This window comes from Nelumbo lutea, chromosome 2, assembly GCF_056320005.1.
Source record: "Nelumbo lutea isolate HS-2025 chromosome 2, American lotus-T2T, whole genome shotgun sequence".
Classification (NCBI taxonomy): Eukaryota; Viridiplantae; Streptophyta; class Magnoliopsida; order Proteales; family Nelumbonaceae; genus Nelumbo; species Nelumbo lutea.
In genome coordinates, this window is record NC_142685.1 from 33,459,500 (window position 1) to 33,479,596 (window position 20,097).

General features: G+C 34.4%; 1 protein-coding gene across 7 annotated transcripts; it reads right to left on the reverse strand.

The window, feature by feature from the left end:
- On the reverse strand, nt 1-11,911 carry LOC148869726 (Sas10/Utp3/C1D family). 7 transcript variants are annotated; one of them, XR_016107824.1, is made up of 8 exons: nt 11,537-11,911; nt 11,396-11,451; nt 11,149-11,203; nt 10,946-11,026; nt 10,596-10,854; nt 4,315-4,440; nt 3,438-4,178; nt 2,470-3,247 (listed from the first exon to the last, which is right to left on the reverse strand). XR_016107824.1 is itself a non-coding variant. In XM_088972474.1 (6 exons), exons 1-5 carry the CDS (start codon nt 11,748-11,750, stop codon nt 10,616-10,618), a joined length of 645 nt encoding a protein of 214 aa, XP_088828600.1. In that variant the 5' UTR covers nt 11,751-11,911; the 3' UTR covers nt 1-242; nt 10,596-10,615. The 7 variants fall into 7 exon arrangements, 6 of the variants coding, with proteins under 6 accessions (XP_088828600.1, XP_088828597.1, XP_088828601.1 ...); XM_088972474.1 differs by lacking the exons at nt 2,470-3,247; nt 3,438-4,178; nt 4,315-4,440 and adding an exon at nt 1-242; XM_088972471.1 differs by lacking the exons at nt 2,470-3,247; nt 3,438-4,178; nt 4,315-4,440 and adding an exon at nt 1-254.
- Nucleotides 11,912-20,097: the final 8,186 nt, after the last annotated feature.

Sequence of the window (20,097 nt, forward strand, 5' to 3'; positions counted from 1 at the left end):
TACTTTGAACCTTGGTTTCAAGTGCCTCCATTGTTTCCAGAGTATGACAAACATGCAGCACACTCCTACTGGTGTAGGTTATTCAGCAAATTTCAAGCATTCATCCTTGATACAAGACTAGAATATCTGGAGTGTTCCTGCAGGGCTGATATTCAAGTTTAGACTCTAGATGTGTGTGATTGAGAATCACCAGGATTTCATTTTTCTACTCAGTTGCCATCCTCTGGAGTGTTCCTGCAGGGCTGAGAACTCAGCTTCACAAACAGAACAGAAAATAAGCAAATTAGGGTCAAAACTCATCAAACACCAACTCTCTAGTGGATGGTCTAGGTAGCAAAGGCACTGTATTAAGAAGCTAGATGTTTGAGGCACAACACATAATTACCAAACCATGGGAATTTTTCATGTTCTGAATGTGACATCCAATTCATCTCTTTCAGCAGTCCCCTATTCCTTTATTTTCTGAGCCTTAGGGCATTAGGCCAACATCATCTTATTTGTCAACACATTTGGGTTGTTTGCAAGGAAATATCCACATGTTGACATTCACATCCATGAGATTGCTAGGTAGGTAGTTTCATAAAAGTCTAAATGGTCCACGAATTTTTCATGTAAAACATGGTTAGGACTTCGGAACCCAGAAGAGCCTTGATCACCCTCATACCATTTCGCTTGGGGCAAATTTTGGCCTACAAACTCTTGCCCTTGCCCTGCATTTAGATGCCCTTCCATGGGCAACTTTTAGATCAAGATTTGAATCTTTGGAAGGCTAATTAAGTGGGTAAAATACCAATACAAGATGGGGATAGGACTGATTTAGAGTGGAGGATTCAACATATGGTTAATCAAGAGAGGTCCCCTCTCAGGTGGATGGCGGGGACTCTATTGGCTGGCAACCCCCCACCCCCAAAACCTACCATGTGGCAAAAATAGGAAAAAAATAGTATACATGCATGCGTGTGTCTAATATTTAACAAAACCTGATGGGCAAATCTTTGTTTAAAATGAATTATCAAAAAAAAAAAATCCTTGTTTAAAATGAATATGACAGGCATCACTTATACAGGTATAAAATTTAGTTTCTACCAACTCAAAACTCCAAAGAATATTGAAAACTTATAGCAGAAAAAATAAAAAACAAGCCTCAGGTAACAGAGAATGTTAGGAGACGGCAGGAAACAGATGGTAAGCCTGCCTTGTTGCTTGCCAGATTGAAAATTGAAAAACTATAGCACATCTTGTCCATGCAGCCCTGATAAATTTGTTAGAAACAAGAATAAGTCGCAAGAAGAAAATACAACCTTGTAGTAGCATGGGGAAACCAGGCCCTCGGGTATTGGGGGGCGATATTAAGAGATGAGAATGGTAATATAATAGCTATGCTCTCTAGCCCAATTGGAGTGGGGGACTCTTAGAGGGCTGAGGTGTTAGCAGCTTTGGAAGGGGTACAAAGGGCTAAAGACCTAAATGTCAATAAACTGATTATAGAGGGAAATTCTGTGGTTGTAGTGAATTGGCTAAAAGAAGACAATTCTAAGCTTTGGAGTTGCAGTAATGAAAAGAAAAAATTCAAATGGCTGATCAAGAATATGAAAGTTCAGTGTACTTGGGTAAAGAGAAATGCAAACTCCTTTGCTGATGGATTGGCTAGGCAAGGGATGAATAGGGTTTCTGGGTTCTAGGCTCAGTTGTAATTGTTTGTTATTTTCAGTTTAGGTGCCTACCCAATTTCTGGGGAGTTAAGATACTTTAGCCCCTCTTTTTTGTAAGTTTATTCCTATTTAATGAAATCTGTTGTTTTGATAAAAACAAAAAAAAAAAAAAAAGAAAAAAGAAAATACAACCTTAATCCTCTCCAACACCTGACTTATAACCATGAACAAAGAAGTTTCCTTTACCGATCAAATAGAAAGCATAGAAGGCCAGTATTTTTGTGGCTTTTATTGGTTGCATGAAAAAAAAAATTAAAAAAAAAACTGTGGCTTGCACAGTCTAAATTTTCTTTTCCAATAGCCATTTGAAGAAAAATGCCCCACTTAATTACCAAAACTCGGAAAGACACTGATACAAAGTAGCTATTTCTAGAAGCACCAGACATGCCAAGTCAAACAGAAAATAGATTTAAATTAGAAGTTATATTGAAGATACACCTATTTTTTTGGATTAGTAGGAAAACTGTATCAATCCAAAGAGAGTAGCAAAGTACAATATCCTACTTAACTAAGGGTAAAGTACCACAACCACTTCTGGCTTGTCAAAGTCGTCTTCAGTAAGTGACTGACGAGTTTACCCATACACATATTGGCAATACACCTAAAATTCCAATATAAAGGTTATTAACAAAGTAGGAAAAAACACATCAGTCCAAAAATGGTAGGAAAATAAATCAATAACTTAAAAATGAGAACTAGCCTGCTGATAAATTCTGTCAACACTCTTAACTGAATAGAGAGAAGAACAAGAATAATCTTAGAGGTGTTAAGAATGAATTGCCCCCACTTCAAAGAGTCTCTTATATATTAAAAGATATGTATAATTACAAGAATACCCATATAGGGCTGAAAGAGAAAAGAACAATAAAAAGTGTAAGTAATGTACAACAAGGACCATACTAATAAGATACATCAAGTTATAGAGTCTCCACACCTCCCTCAAACTGATGCCTAGATAGACATAAGCATCAGTTTGTCTATAAGAAAGAGATGTCGAACTCTAGTCATAGCTTTGGTGAAGGTATCAGCAATCTATATGTCCAAGGCTACATAAGGAAGCGATATAGATCCAGTAGTGAAGAGATCTTGGATAAAGTGGCAGTCCACCTCGATGTGCTTGGTCCTCTCATGGAAGACAAGGTTAGATGCACTCTTGATAGCACTCGTATTGTCTGCATAGAGAGGAATAGGAATAGGGATTTGAATGCCAAGATCCATAAAGAGAGCCTATAACCAAACAATTTCACTGCAAACCGAAGACATGGCCATATACTCTACTTCAGTGGAAGACTTGGAGACTGTTTATTGTTTCTTACACTTCGAAGAGATGAGTGAATCACCCATAAAACATACCACCCATAAGTGGGCCTACAAGTGTTTGGACAACCAGCCCAATCCGCATTAGCATATGCTCTCAACTGAATAGGAGAGAAGAAGAACAGTCCTTGGGAAGTTGTGCTTCTAACGTATCGAATGATGCGTTGAATAATAGTCATATGAGGCTGACGAGGAGTAGAAACAAATTGACTAACAACCTGAATAGCATGAGAAATATCAAGCCGAGTCATAGTGAGGTAAATGAGGGACCCCAAAAGCTGGCAATATAAAGCAGCATTAGAAAGTAATGGACCTTCAAATTTAGACAGCTTAAGATTTAGCTCGATAGGTGTATCAACATGCTTTTCATCATTAAGACCAACAAGTTTATCAAGGTCAGAGGCATACTTCTACTGACAAATAAAACACCCTCGATCACTATGATATACTTCCAGTCCTAGGAAATATGTGAGGGGGCCCAAGTCCTTCATGTGAAAGGAATTATGAAGTAATAGTTTCAATTCACGAATGTCTTCAGCATCATTCCCATTCAACAACATGTCATCAACATATAGTAGGAGAACTGTAATACACTGAGGCCGTCGCCTAACAAATAAAGAGAGATTAGAAGAACTCTGGCTATATCCACTAGCAACTACAACATCGCGAAAGAATTCAAACCATGCCCGGGGAGCTTGTTTTAGACCATATAGAGATTTTTTTAGGCGACATACTAAAGAAGGATCATTGCAATATCCAGGAAGAGGCTTCATGTGGACCGTCTCCTTCAACTGGCCATGAAGAAAGGCATTCTTCACATCAAGTTGGCATATGGTCCGAGGCTGAGCAGCAGACACTGCTAAAAGAACACTGACTGTGGTGATCTTTGCAACAGGAGCAAAGGTTTCTTCATAGTCAATACCATACTCCTGACTATATCCTTGGGCAACTAAACATGCCTTGTATCGATCAAGAGATCCATCAAACTTCAGCTTAATGTTGTAAACCCAACGACTCCCAACAATGGATGCATCTAGAGGAGCAGACACAAGATCCCAAGTGTCATTCTCATGTAAGCATAAATCTCTACATCCATGGCTTCCTTCCAATGAGGGCTACTATTAGATTCTTGGTAGAAGCGAAGAATATCTGTGGAGGATAGGACAACAGACAAAGAGCTATGCTTTAAAGGAAAACCATAGTGGTCAGGAGGTCTAGATATACGAGTAGAACGACGAAGATGAACAGAAGTATGAAGAGTGTCTGAAGTAGAGGTATCACTTACAGGAGCAGTGGTAGGATGATGATCTAAACCGGGAGGAAGGAGATTCGTAGGCGCAAGGGCTGGAGCACGTAACCACTTGTGAGAGAAGACGAAAAAGTCCTTCTCGGCAGAAGGAAGTGGAGCATCCTATGAATCAAAATTTGGCAAAATAGAAACAGACGATGCAAACAATTTAGCAATTCCAGCAAAAAATGAAATGTACTCAAGGAAAACAACATTACGTGATATACAAATGCAACGAATAGAGGGATCGTAACAAAGGAATCCTTTGTGGACAGGATTGTAACCCACAAAGGCACACATGACAGACTGTGTAGACAATTTAGAACATTCACAAGAGGGAAGATGAACAAAGCACACACATCCAAAAACATGAAGCATAGATAAATCTGGAGAATAACCAAATAACTTCTGAAAGGGAGACATATTACCAAGAACCGAGGAAGGAATATAGTTGATCAAAAACACAGTTGTATTGGCTGCCTCTACCCAAAAGGAAGGTGGAGTATGGGACTCCTGCAATAATATCCTCACAACACTAAGGATATGTCCATTCTTGCACTCGACCACACCATTCTGCTAAGGAGTATCTGGACAATCTCTATCAGTGTACTCTCCCCCTGAATCCGAATGGAGAATACGCACTTGTGATTGAAACCAAACCCGCACCATAGCATGAAACAACTTAAATGTTGGGAACACCTTAGACTTGTAGTGAAGAAGGTATATCTATGTGTACTTGGTACAATCATCAATGAACGACACAAAATATTTGTATCCAAGCCGAGAAGAGACATAAGCAATCCAGACATCACTATGTATAAACTTGAAGGGAGAGGTAGCATGCTCAGATATGTGAGGAAATGGTAAGGTAGCATGCTCAGATATCTGAGGAAATGGTAAGGTAGCATGCTCAGATATCTGAGGAAATGGTAAGGTACAACTCTTAAGCAACAAGAAACACAAGATGTCTCAAAGGTGTGCAAGGAAGGAACTTTATTATTAATAAGGCCTGAATCAAACAAAAATTTTAACTTTTTAGAATGTAAATGACCCAAACGTTTATGCCATAAGTCCCAAACATTATTTCTATGACTCGGAAAGGATCCAGAAGTGGAGGAACTGAAATAAACTGATGATGCTGTTGTTTGAGGCTTCTCAAACTCCAATGGAAACAAACGGCCAACCTGCACCCCTTCCCTTTCACCTTCCCAGTGTTTCGGTCCTAAATCAAACATCCATCCTGAGAGAAAATGAGAATGTTACCTTCATCAATTAATTGGCCAACAGAAATCAAGTTAGTAGTGAGATTAGGAACAAGAAGGGTCTTGGTAAGAGGGAAAGATGCAGTGGGTGAAAGCTTAAGATACAGAATGATGTTTAACTTTTCACCATTGGCAGTAACAATATGTTTGTGATGGGTTTTAGTAAGGGTACTTGGTTGATTAAGGTAGGCTCCTGTTATGTGGTTGGTAGCTCCGGAGTTAATGATCCAAGTAGGAGAAGAAGAAGCACAATAACCGAAAAACCCACCAGGTAAGCCAATAGCAGAAAGAGCAAAAGATATAGCAGAAGTTACTAGTTGTCGAATGTTTTCCTCAACCATAGATGCTAGAGAATCACCTTTAACAAAAGAATCACCACCAGTAGTAGATTTCTTACTCCCATGTGCTACAGCAGTAGTGTCAATTCCATAGGTTGATCCTTCTAGCTTTATGGGAATAATATCTTCTCTATTGGAGGCCATTCCAGCAAGAAAACAGCAGTCCAGGCACAAGGATATCAGAGACAACCAAATTCAGCAATCAAGAACTCGGGATGACAGCCCAAAAAATGCAAGTTTTAAGATTATCAAGTCTAAAACCCTTCAAATATGAACCTGAAGTCTGAATCAAATAAATGGGAAGCAAGAAAACCCTAGGACGACACCAAATCTAGAGTTATAGGTTGATCGAGTCAGCCGATTGAGAGAAATCTGTGATTTATCAACACAACATGCATCTTTTTCAAGAATAAGGAGATATCTTGGGTTGATCGAAACAATCCCTAGAAATCTCCAAACCAGAAACTAAGTGTAGGATTAAGAAGAGCTTAAGAGGACCCTTCAATCTGGAGAGAAGGAACTCAGATCGCAGGCTGATGTAGAAGGCCAAAAGTCAAAAAAAAGTTACAATCCAAAAAAGGAAACTGTATAGTGTTACAGCCCCAACAAGATTAGAACTCCTTCAAAAACTTCACAAAATCAGATGTTGTTTGTAGGTAAAATAGATCAGGTCTATGCGACACCAGATCTGAAGTTTGGCCTCGAACCAATGTCTCACAAGAGAGATCTAACGAAATCTCTCCTGCTAGTTGCGCGAAGAAGACTGAACAGAAAAGGGTTGATCAAAGCAGCCCTAGTATGATAGGATTACTGCTTCTAGTGAGTTTCACAAGAGAGAAAAAATAGATCAGAGAACAACATGCTCTGATACCATGTCAACACTCTTGTTTGAATAGAGAGAAGAACAAGAATAACCTTAGAGGTGTCAAGAATGAATGACCCCCACCTCAAAGAGTCTCTTATATATTAAAAGGTATGTGCAGTTACAAGAATGCCCATATAGGGCTGAAAGAGAAAAGAAGAATAAGATGTATAAGTAATGTACAACAAGGACTATACTAATAAGACACATCAAGTTATAGAGTCTCCACATAGCATGAGATATGATTTGGTCAGAGACTTGAAACACCAACATGGTTATATGGTGTATAATGTAGGATCCTATATAAAACCCACTAGCATCAGCCAACAATCCTACTCCCAACTTCTTTATTCATGGTTACCAAGGAATCCTTGCCTCTTTCCAGGGTAGCTTGGTCATGTCAATATATGAGATACAAAAAAACCCTCATGGTTCACTAGTAAATCTCAGTAGCATACTAGCATTACTTTCATGTTGTGATTCTTTAGACTGTTATAGCTTCTTTTGTTTCAAAAATAAATACCTTAATTTTCCAAGCAGTAAAAAAAGGAAGTTAGGCTGATACTTAAGCAAAATAAGGGGTGTATAGGGATCAATTATTTCGGGCAGATTTGGGTTCAAAATTGTAACTTTTGATAAGTTCTTCATTTCTAAAGAAGAATCTTTTGAGTACTGATAAAAAGGGGAAGTTAAGCACAGTTGAGCTTGTGAAGTTACTAATATTTAATGACAGATCGTTATTTAAGCAAGTATTCTAGGCTTCTAGCCATTTGAGTTCATGTCAGCAATTGGCAACCACCCAGAGTCATGTATAGATGGTCTCTTAATGTTTGCATGAGTATGGACAGCGCCAATTCACTTATTGGAGAAACAATGATGTTAGCAGATTCAGATCTCATTAGCTGATTGCACCCTACCTGGCTACCTCACCATTTATCTGAATCTCCATCTGTGCTACAGTTGGACTATTGGAGGGGTAATATGAAATCTCTCATGGACAACAACTATAGTAATGAAAACAGATGCAGCTTTTTGTTTTTTATTCCATTTTTCCTTGAGTGTATTTGAGCAGTGTTTATGCTCTTCTACATTGGTAATGTGGGTCCATTTGCTGAATTTTAATATTCCCACTGTAGTAAGCGTATGACAAGAAATCCGTACCAATGTAAAGAAACAAAGGACTGTCTAAAAACCCATAAAAAGAAATCAGGCATGGGGTCAAACAGCTAAAACACCATACCAACCAGCAGGCTGACAACATAAACAATGCTATTGAATAATTAATTACCTATTTTAATTCCTTTGTTTCTGTAACATATATTTTTTTCATATTGTCAACTCCTAAGTCCTAACTTTTCCTTGCAATAAATTCCTGACCTAGATTTTCCAAAAAATTAAGTAGATTTAATCCATGAAAAAGAAAAGAAATAACAGTCTAAGAGATCTAGCACTAACACTAGAAAGAAACGTTATCCTAAATTTTAGCATCCTAAATTTTAGCAAAGAATTATCTACTGAAAAAAGAACCAAATTAGGATACCACTTGACTTAAAACTTACCAGAAAAAGAAACACAAGTCAGAAGTGATTCAGAAACATGGATCTTACTAGAACAAGGGAAAAATATACCGAACTGTCTCTAACAAGGCAGATAAAACAAAAGAAAGGATACCAGTATTTTCTATAATGAGGTAGAGAAGGTAGGCTGCAATAACAGACGACAGTCAACTTCTTTTTCAAGCCCCATTCCTCCTACCATTTTCATGAATATCACTGAAAATCTCTAGTCCCCCCCCCCACACACACAAAAAAAAAAGGAGAAAATTAGTTTGGAAACCATTATGGGGGATTATTCAGGAATAAAAATGGGTGAAAAAAATTAGATGTGCTCCTCTATCAAGAAATCCAAGTTTAGAACATGGCCAATAATGAATAAAGAAGGCACTAGACACTAAGAAGAACAGTGAAGGAGAAATAAACAGGGAGGAGGATGAGGAAGTTAAGAATGAAGCAGTGGGAAAAGATGCTGTTGCAACTGATGAAATTTACAAAATTGACAGGAAGGTTGATTTAAATAAGGTGATTGACAGGCAGGTGGATATGAGCAAAAGATTGGCATATTATTTTTAGGTGGGATGAATTTTCCAGGAAATTTTTCGAAGAGTTTAGAGGGCAGAAAGAATTAATCATTTATAAACTCAATTAAGAATGTTTTGGAATTGAGGTTGAGAATCAGTAGAGGGTATGGAACTTCAGCTACATCAGGCCTATTGAAATTTTAACAAATTCCCAACTCAAGTTGCATTCCTACTTTGGAGGTAAGTGAGAGGGAGGGATTGGGGGGGAGTTTTTTGAGTTTTATTGAAAGTATTTTTGAGAATTTGGGGATGATTTGGTTTTTTTCCTTTGAATTTTGAAAAAGCTATCAATAAATGTTTTGTTTTGGACTTTGAGGGGCAGTTTTTGTTGGTATTGATGGGATGAAGTCGCCAACCTCTTAATTGTTTTACTTTGGTCATTCTTATCATTCACTTGTATGTCATATTATTTTAATAATTTTTTATTATAAAAAAAATAACAACTCCATTTTTTAATGGTTTTTGACAAGTGATGTCTGTGTTTTTGTCTTTTACACTAATTATGGTTTGGACCATTTGGCAACATTCAACGGGACTCTCTTGAATAATTGGAAGGACATCTGGGTCTCACAGCTTGCCAGTAAACCAAGTAGATTGGCAATAAAAAGATTCAAAACATGTTCCAAGCACCCAAGGAGAGAATATACGTGGTGGTCAAGCTTTTTCTGTCAAGCACACTTGCAATTCTCATCAATTTATAGCTAGTAACTACCCCCCCCCCAAGGAGAGCAATAAGCACTAAACGGAAGGATAGGTTATTCATTTATTTCGTTATTTGAGAAGGGTTGTAATGTTCTAAGAAGGTTGTGAAAAGGCTATATTAGAGGAATTTGAGGCATCCAAGACCTATTCAGGTAGATAAGATATCAACAAAACGATCTCCGAGAATTTTTTTAACAAGTAATAGAAGATATCATTTTAAGAATCAATAAAAAAGATACACAGTGGATGCTTCCCACAAAAAGGCATGGGTTGCAGCCTCAAAACAAGGCAAAAATATTACAATTGAGCCCAAAATAGATGATTCCTATGCACCCCTTGTTTAGCTAGAGAATATGTCATTCCATTTGCCAATCTCCTTTCCCATTGAAAGCTGACTGTCATATTTGTGATTAGCCATTTGAATCTTCTCAAAACCCCCCTATAGGACCAAGCCACTGCCTCCAATTCTTTCAGCCACCCAATTACCATTTTCAAATCATCTTCAATTAACAAATGTCCAATGTTCAATTCTTTAGCAATCTTTGCTCCTTGTAACATTGTGTGGACTTCCGCATTAACTGAATCCTCCACTCTAATAGGACCAGAGAATAAGAGAACAATTTGACCCTCAGCGTTTCTGAAAACTCCCTCAATAACAGATGGCCCTGGATTGCCTAGGGCACTACCATCAAAATTTAGGCTACTCCTACAAAGTTTTTAGTGGAAACTTGTGAAAACTGGGTTTAGTTAATTTCTAAACGTTTTATAAAATGATAACTGAAAGCAAAGATAAGTTAACTAGTTTAATAGTACATGAGACAAATAGAATGGTCTCAGACTCTGTTGGCTTTCACATTGTTAAGGAAGATCTCTGACACTGACGCAATTGAGACATTGAGTAGCATTATTCCATTGAATTCAAATGAAAAGAAAATTGATTACTGTAAAGTGCATAAAGGAACAATGCCCAAATCTACCTGGATAAACAAAACGAGAATCAAGACAATGGCATGTCCTCTCCATCTGAGCTCTCGATCCTAAGAGGCCCCTTAAAATCACCTTTATTTTCACCAAGAATCTCCCGTGCTGCTTTCTCCAAGAATTCTTGGGCAGCAGTCTGAACAGATTGTTTATCAGAAGATTCAAATTTCCTCTTCTTGTGGGCACTCCTCTTTTCTTGAAACTTATTCCTTACCCCCTCTCCTCTACTGATATCCCTCATACTTTGCCTCTGCTCTGCAAACAAAATAAAAAACCCTTCATCAAAATAAAGCCAAAACAGAAACAAGAAAAATATCATAAACCACTAATAAAATAATTGGCATACCCGGCGTAAGATCAGGTAAAGAATGCTCAATAAAACGAGTGGCTGCTCGAGTGTTTAATGTAGTAGAAGGCCGCAGAGGTTCTGAAAATAACAAGTTTTTAATAGAAAGATCCTCCTGTCAACCTTATAAGATCAAAAGAACGCGAAAAGGAATCTGCAGTTCAAATAAAAAAATGAAATAATAAAGTCCTGAAGCAGAATACCTTTGCTCAAGTCCACAAACCGTTGTAGTTTGTCCTGGTATAAGCTTAGTCTCTCCTGCAATCCAAAATTAAGAGAAAACCCGTTAATCATAACCTCCACATAGAGAGGTACAGATCGTCAAAAGCAATATAAAATTACTCCTACAACCCAAAATTAAGAGAAACCCATTACTCAGAACCTCCTAATCGAGTAACCTAGCTCATCAAAACCAAAATAAGAAATAAACATAGCAGTATAAAATCTTACAAGCTCTGTCTTAACAGGATGGTCGCCTGGATGAACTCCACTACACCTCAAACGTACTGTTCAGAGAATTCGAAGTGTCAATCTACTAGAACAACTACAAAAAAAAAAATAAAAAAAATCTACTAATTCAGGAGATTTTACATGTGAAGAGAGTCAAAGTGGCTTTAGCGAGCAGGAGGAGCGCTTGAGCGCGTCGAAGAGGGGGCATCTCAACAAGAACGTCTGGCTCGGAGATGGACAAGAATTCCAGCAAGTGGATTCTCAACTCTTCCACGTTTACTAGGCTTCTATTCACTGCCTCCATTACTCCTTCTGGAATTACTGAACTCTGCCCTCCTCCTCCTCCCCGAGACATTATCGAAGTCTGGTCACTGCCTGACAACCGAGTTGCAGAGTTGAGGAAACACAAGAGAAAGAGAGTAGATGTTCTGCTTAGGGCTTTTGCGGGGTGACGAGTTATGGGCTTCGATTCGTTTCTGGGTTTTGTAGGCCACAAGCACAACTCATAGGTATTAGTTAGTTACGAACTTATCCTCGCGCTATTCCTTTATCTACATTCGACTATGAATCTATGAGATACAAACTTAGCTGTTCACTGGGCTGTATTTGGTTTGAGGGAAAATAGGTGGGATCGGGAAAGGATGGGATGGGATGGGACTAGAAAGGAATAGTGAAAATTTTTTACATTCTATTGTTTGGTTGCAAAAGCGAAAATAATAAAAAAATCAACTCTAATAATAATTATTAATCAATTAATTAGGTAATTAATAATAATAATATTATTAATTAATTAGTGATTATTATTATTTTATTAATTAATTATAATTAACTAATATTGAGAATTAGTCATTTAATTATTAATTATTCATTAAGAAATAATATTTTAATTTTCATTTATTTTCATTAATACTTTTTATTTGCATTTTATTGTTTTTAATTATTTAAAATGTTTATTATTTATTAATTCATTTACTATTTAGTTAATTAATTATTAACCATTTTGTTGTTACTTATTGATTAATTATTAGTTAGTTGATAATACATGTTTTTTATTTAGTATTTATTGTTAATTATTTAAAACTAATAATTAATTAACTATTATCATTAATTAATACTTTAATCTTTATTAGTTGGTATTCAATTATTAATATTTTATTTTATTACTACACATTCTTAATTAATAATTTAAATATTATAGTATTAATTATTAATAATCTTTCATTGATAAATTATTTTGTTCTAATGTATATATTCATTTGTTTTAATTAAATTATTATTATAATTATTACAATATTAGTTAATTAATTAATAATGATTTTGTTGTTAATTATTAATTAATTAATGATACTTTATGATTTAGTATTTAATTATCATTTATCAATTATTTTTTATATTAATTATTAATTATGATATTTTAATTTTTATTAGTTTATGTTTTATTATTTATATTTTGTTGGATTAATACTTATAACTTAATTAGTAATTTTAATATTTTATGTCGACATATTATTGAGTTATTAAATTATTTTTAATTAAATTGTTTTATTAACATGTTTTTAAATAATTAATAATTTATTAATGGGTCATGGTTCTAACAATACTACTAAGTACGTGTTTTTTATTGTTAAACAGGTTCCCCCTCCATTCCCACTTGTTTCCCACCAAAATGGTGGGATTTTTTTTTCCATCACATCTAATGATATCCCATAAACCAAACATGAGAAGGGAAGAATATTCTAGAATATTCCATGTTTTCCCTTCCCATCCCAAAAACCAAATGGAGCCTATAAAACATAAAAAAAATCCAACCAAACTGGAAAAAAAAAAGAATAAAAAATACAGTCAATCAAATCAATCGGTTTTTGAAGAACAGAAGAGCAGTTCGTTTTTCTATTGACTTAAAAAAATTGCTAGTTTGATCAATTGATTAACTTGTAGCATCGGTTCAGTTTGGGTTTAGGAAATTGCAAAAAACAATGGTATCGGTTCAATTTAATCAAAATGTAAGCACCCATACTTATAACCAATCAACCAGATGTCATACTTAAATTATATCATATTTAAATAAGGGCAAATCCCTTAAAGTACCCTCAAAGTTTTCTAACAATTGATTAAAATTTTAAAATAAGGGCAAATCCCTTATTTTACCCTCATATTTAATGTACATTGAATATCTCCAATAACTGATGTCTGATGTGCTTCCACCATCAACCAATCATGCTCACTCAGTTTATTGTTTTCTCAGCCAACATAAAAATAGTATTTTCAACATGCCTTGACCCAAACAATTGAACTGTCCGAACTGTCATCTGACCATGATTTTGGCTCTAATTTAGTTAAAATTGGGATTTGGTGAAAATCCATTGACTTAGTCAAAAACCTTATGACCCAGGTGGTTGAACCTGTTATACCCGATCACCAAGTCACAAGTTGCACACTAAATGCATAGGTGTTCTTACACTATTAACATTTAGTGTCAATACTTGCTTGGGATTCTATGCATATTTGCAAAAGTTAAACCAAAGAATCATATCATGTAAAACTGATACTTTTTATCTTTGCCTTTTTATCATTATTTGTAGTGTACATGGCATTTGTTCCTACATTAATACCATATAATATCATGCCAATATTTTCCTTGTTTCTATGCAGGCCATAAATTTTGAATCATAGTACATAAAGTTAAAACTTGTAGATGTCCCAATCAAGGTTCAAAATTTCAAAACTTATTGCATGTATTGACCCCATATCATTTGTATCATGTATTTTCATTGTGTTGACCCCATATCATGGCCGTATCGAGGCGTATCGGACCTATATCTGGGCGTATCGGGACCGTATCATAATTGTATCTGGGTGTATCAACCAATACAATACGATTTCCTCTAGACAAGAATGAATTAAAAATTTTTGAGAAAAAAGACTTCTAACTCTCTTCAAAAGCTTTCTTTCTTTCCTAAATTCACCTAATCATCCCTACACATTATTGGATTGTAAATTTATAATATCTTTAAGAAACTCAAAACAACCTCCAAAACTCAAGATTTTTTAGGTTTTTTTCAACTTCTTACAAAATTGAAAAAAATATTTTTTTTCAAATTATTTAATAATATGCTATAATTTTATGTGTTTTTTAATGCTTGGAAGTATATATACTCTCCTTATGTTGAAAATACTATATTTTTGTGATTTAAATAGATCTATTTAATTTGTTGAAGAAAAATTATAAAAAAATATAAAATAACATTTGTTGTAGCTTGCCCATGATGAATAATTGTGCCATAGATCTATGGGTGATCGACCATATCCATAGACTATCAAAATTTATAAAATATTCATTTTTTATTTTTTTTTCAAAATTTTAAATAAAAATATTTATTTTTATTTTTAGTATGAAAAAATATTTTATTTTTTGTAAAAATTAAAATATTTATTTTTAACTTTTGTAATTTTAGATTTTTTTTCTAATTTTTGGTATGACCTAACCATAATATTTATCATGCTATAAATCTATAGATGATCTATCACATCCATAAAATTACTTTTCTATTACATTTTGTTTTTTAATTTTTGTAATAAAAAATAAAATAATTGCTTAAAAATTATAAGAAATGCTTCATTAAATAATTATTAAGCTTATATTTTACAGTTGTAACCTTATTAGAGAATGCCCTTATGCTTTTGTATGTTGATTATGATATATTTTTTCTTAAAAATCACTAAAGGATGTGATTTTTATGTATATATAGCTCAGTTAGGCCCTATATTTATTGCTATTGATGTATATTTATGATTTATTGAATTATTTTTAATATTTTCTTGCGCTTTCATGCATATCTTATTTTTTCGTTCATATCCAAGGCATATCCTGATACGTCTCTTAAATTTGTCTTTTCGATACACTTAGTGTTTCCGATACTTTGAACCTTGGTCCAAATATTTTACCTAGTGTAATGAAATAGTACTCTCTTGTTAAAAATTTGTAGTCATTTTCACAAAGCTCTCTCAAATGAATTCACTATTCAACCAAGAATTGGCTTTAATTTCCTAAGGAAAATTTATGCTATTGAAAAGATATGATACAAAGAGTATCATATTTTCACACGCTAAGGAAAGGGAATAACACTTTTTGGGGGGCGTTCTCTTTTTTTGGATTTTGAGAGGGGGAAAGTTGGTCAATGTGATTTTGATTTCCATTGACCAAGAATTACATGTTCTTTTTTTTTCAGATTTATATGGGGACCAGGGAAAGTTTACTTTCTTGAGAATCACTTACTCACCCATCTCCTAGGTAGGTAAATAACTTTCCCACTTAGGGGAAAGTTGCCAACACTTGAATGGGACAAAAATGCCATTTTTAATAATGGATTTTTATGGCTAAAATGGTCATTGCCTTATTTACATGATAAACAAAAGAACATGGGTAAATGCACTTACCTGGGTAAGTGTTTCCTAGGAGAAACTTACCCAAGTAACTGTATTTATTTGAGTAAGTAACTTACCAAAAAGTAAACGAAGCCTAAATTGCAACTATAACAAGTTCAAACTCTAAAATAGCATAAGAAAAGAATATGACTATTCCACACAAACTCAAACTAGGTGAAGCTCCATAATCTTATAAACCCAATTCTTAAAATCTATGGGGTTTTTACTGTTTTGTCCATCCCTAGAAATCTTGAATAAATCATTAAATGGTAAATTAGTATAGTGCTTTCTAAATGAGAATAATAGTCTCTGGGTTCAGTTGTTGAAGAGCAAGTATCTTTCTAACAGAGAGAGGGATCCCTAGGAGAAGAATTCCTACCATTTCTTCTCCTACTTTGGAAAGTGATAGCTGGTGAATTAAGAGAGTTAGATCTTTCGATGGCTTTCAGTATCATGCGCAATTAATGTTAGACATTTGGGATAACCCCTAGATTAACTTGCGTCAAGGTTTTATTTGCCTAATGGACACCCTCCAATGGATGCCAAAGGTGTGAAGATTAGGGACTTAATTTCCCTATCTTCAAGAAAATTGGAATAAGCTCTTATTTTTTAATCTTTTTCAACAAAAAGAGGGTGCCAAGATTCTAGCACCCATTTTTTTAATGGAAACAATGATAAAGTAATATGGACTCCTAATATATATATATATATAAGAGGAAAGATGAGGTGAAGGCCCTCACATTAGTAAAAATTCATGGATCTTTACTGTCCCTCATAAAATCCATATTTATTCTCTCTCTTTCTCTCTTTTTCTCTTTCATACACACACACCTCAATAGTCAATGATTATAATATCTCCCCTCTCCATTAAATCCTTATTTTCCTCTTAAATATCTCTTAATCCCTTTTGACTCTATTTAATAAAGTAGGGTATAAATTAGATGGGTTAGGTTAGGAAAAGGATTAGCCAAAATATGAACCTTAGTTTGGACCCAAATTTGCCCACTAGTACATGGGGTGAACCAATCTAAACAAATCATTACTTCTTTACTTGGGTTATTAGGCTTTTTCCTCTACTTTGCTCTTTTCTGTGGGTTTAGGTTTTTCCTTTCATTTTTTATTTTAATTTAATGTGGATTTGTTTAATGGATTGCTCTGGTTCAATAATAAAATGTAGTAAGAAAGAACTCAATGCCATTTTTTTGTTATCTTGATTAAATTCAATTTTGAAAACATTTTTTTTTAATTTAGTTATTAATCTCATGCTAAGCACATTTTTTGGCCTTATAGGTCTACACAATGGGAGGTAACCCATTGCCCCAACCTAGGTCTCTGCTACAACTAACTAGATAAGGTATCAATTGAGCCACCATTAGATGGTTTATGTGCTTCTCATCATAATATATAAGTTATATAAAAAAAAGGAAACTTTAAAGCCTAATAAATAAAAAAGAAAAGAAATTGTTTTCTACTATTATTCATGTAAAAAAAAGTAGAAATACAACATCCCATACATGTAGGAATCAATGCTGGTTATTACTATTTTGGGATGTGAAATTTGGTGGGGGAGAAGGACTCAACTCTAGCTCAAAATCTGAAAAAAAAAGTGTGGGAATTAAAAATCCCACTCAAGTTTGACATTTTCTTGTCGAGACATTTCAAAGGTTTTGTCCTTACAAAGTGTGGCTTCCTTTCTAGAGGTGTAGTTTAGGAAGATAATTATTCAATCTTCCAAGAAAGTCTCTTTTCCATTTATTTATATCTTTCCCTCTTGCTCGAGCTATTTGGTTTACTAGTAATTAGTCTTATTTTTTGTTAAATTTTGGTTCATCTATATTACTTGTATCAAGCTTTTTATCTTATGTTTTATGGTGTCTTATGTGCTTCTTAATAAGCTAGATCTGGATGGCCTAGTATCACATTTGACGGGGCAAGAATGGGACATTTTTTGAAAAAAATGGATCTTAACCCTTATGAACTTATATAAGTAAGAAAACAAATTTTTTAAACTATCCTTATTGTTTAGTTAATTGATAAATTGTACCCTTATTGTTTAACTATTGTCTTAAACCACCCTAATGTTTCTAACAATTGAAACCGCATAACATAACAATTGACACCACCCCTAATGTATCTGTCAAAATCAGTACACATATGACACCCACCACATGACATATAATTTTTTAAAATCCAATATTATCTTTTGCCCCTCTTCCATAAACTGGGTAAGAATCATTTTCCGTAAACGAGATTGTTACGCGGTTTTCAGATCCGACATTTTAGAGGAGGAAGGAGGAAACGCATGGGGGAGAGAGAGAGGTATTTGCGGAAATCCATGGCACTAAGTGTCTTGATAGGAGAACACAGAGCAAGCGTGGATCGAAGGTCATTGAGTGTATAGAAAGATGTGTACTTTCTAAATTGGTTCAATCTCAACAAGACAAAGCCAAAATGAGTATTTTCTGAATTGGTTAGCAGTACGATCTTGATTGAAAAACTCAAATGACTCCTGGTTCAATCTTTCCAGATCTTTTCGTGTGCTGTTTGCTATATATTAATGAAGAAAGGCAAAAGCAATGATCAAGCATAAAGGAGCAAAAGCAATAGTGATCACAAATCTCAATGCTAGATATTATATAAATGCTCATCTTGGATTATTTTACTAGAACAAGTAAAACTGACATTTCCGTTTTGTGTTGTTCGATAACAATCGCAAGAAAGTTGAAGACACCTCCTGTTGTTCCCAGAAAACAACTTCCACGGTGCTTACTCGATCGAGGCCACTTGCCATGCTCCAAAACTGGAGGAAGTGTATGGGAGATCTATAGGGTGCTGAAGCCGGGGGCATAGTATGAGAAAGAATCAGATCTGATAGCCATGAATCTACAGGAAAGAACCAGATCCTCAAGCACATAAAAGTGTAGATCGAAGAGACGATAGACCTGAATGCACCATTTGACGAAAAATGGAGATGGAGACAAAGTAGTGATCTGTTTTTTATTTCTGAAATTTTTTATAAATTGGGATTTTATTTTGAAAATTTGAAAAATAATGGAAGACAAATTTGATAATTCGTTTTTTTATTAGCATTTAATGACGATGTTAATTATTAAAAATGATAAGGGTATTTTAAGACAATATATAAATAATAAGGGTAAACTTAGTTAATTAATTAAACTATAAGAATAATTTAAGAAATTTGCCCTAAATAAAATTCTGCTATCTAATATTCAAAATTTAAATGAATATGTTGTAATTTGTGGTGACAAATTATGGATTTAAAATAATGATTTGATTCCTTTAATGGAAATAGGAGATAATTTGATTCAATGTGATGATAATGTGTTGAAGGATGGATTTGGCTTTTTATGGATTTTGTGTTCATGACAATAACAATTCGTTTGTGGTGGCCGTAGGAGATTAAGAGAGTTATTTACTCTTGAAGCAGGTAAGTGCAGTTTGGAATTCCCTTCTTTTTGCCATGAATCAAGGATGGAATGATTTGGGAATTGTTTTGGACTCCAAGGTGGAGATCTTTTGATTTTTGTTGGTTAGACCAGGAAAAATTAGATAGATAGACAGGCTACAATGGCTGCCCATATTTTGACACAAAGGGCAAAATCTTTTCTTAATGATAGAACTTGATGGTCCATCCCTAGTAATTGATTGGACACATTTATTTATAATATTTTTTGTTGTATAATCCATATATAACCTAAAACCAAAATATTGTATGAGCAATCGCTATGCATTTGCCAAATGTACTTTTTTATATCACCTAAACAAAATCTTATAATCTTATAATCTTTTCCTTTTCATTACAAATTTAATTAATTAAAATGATGTCCATCTAATAAAATAAATAATAATCATAACTTATCCTTTCTCATTTCTCTTTCATATTTGGTATTAAACATGTAATTATTTATAATGGTGTCACTATTAATTATTTACAATGATGTCACTAGACTTTTATCTTTTTCATGTTTGTTAAAAAATATTATTTTTTTCTCTCATTTTACTTATAATTGGGCCATGTTGGGCTGTGTAGTATGGGCCGTGTTTCCCTCCATTGGGATACTTTAGGGGGTCGGCCCGGCACAGCCCTAGGCCCGAACCTGTGTAGGCCTTTGTCATGCCGCGGACCAAGTCTTAGGCTAGGCCAAGCCACGAATCAAGCTAATCCATGTTTCTTAAAAAATTTGAAAAAAATAATGAAAAAGTTAACATAAATAAAAAAAAAATAGATAAAAAAAATTAAAAAGGATCTTAACATT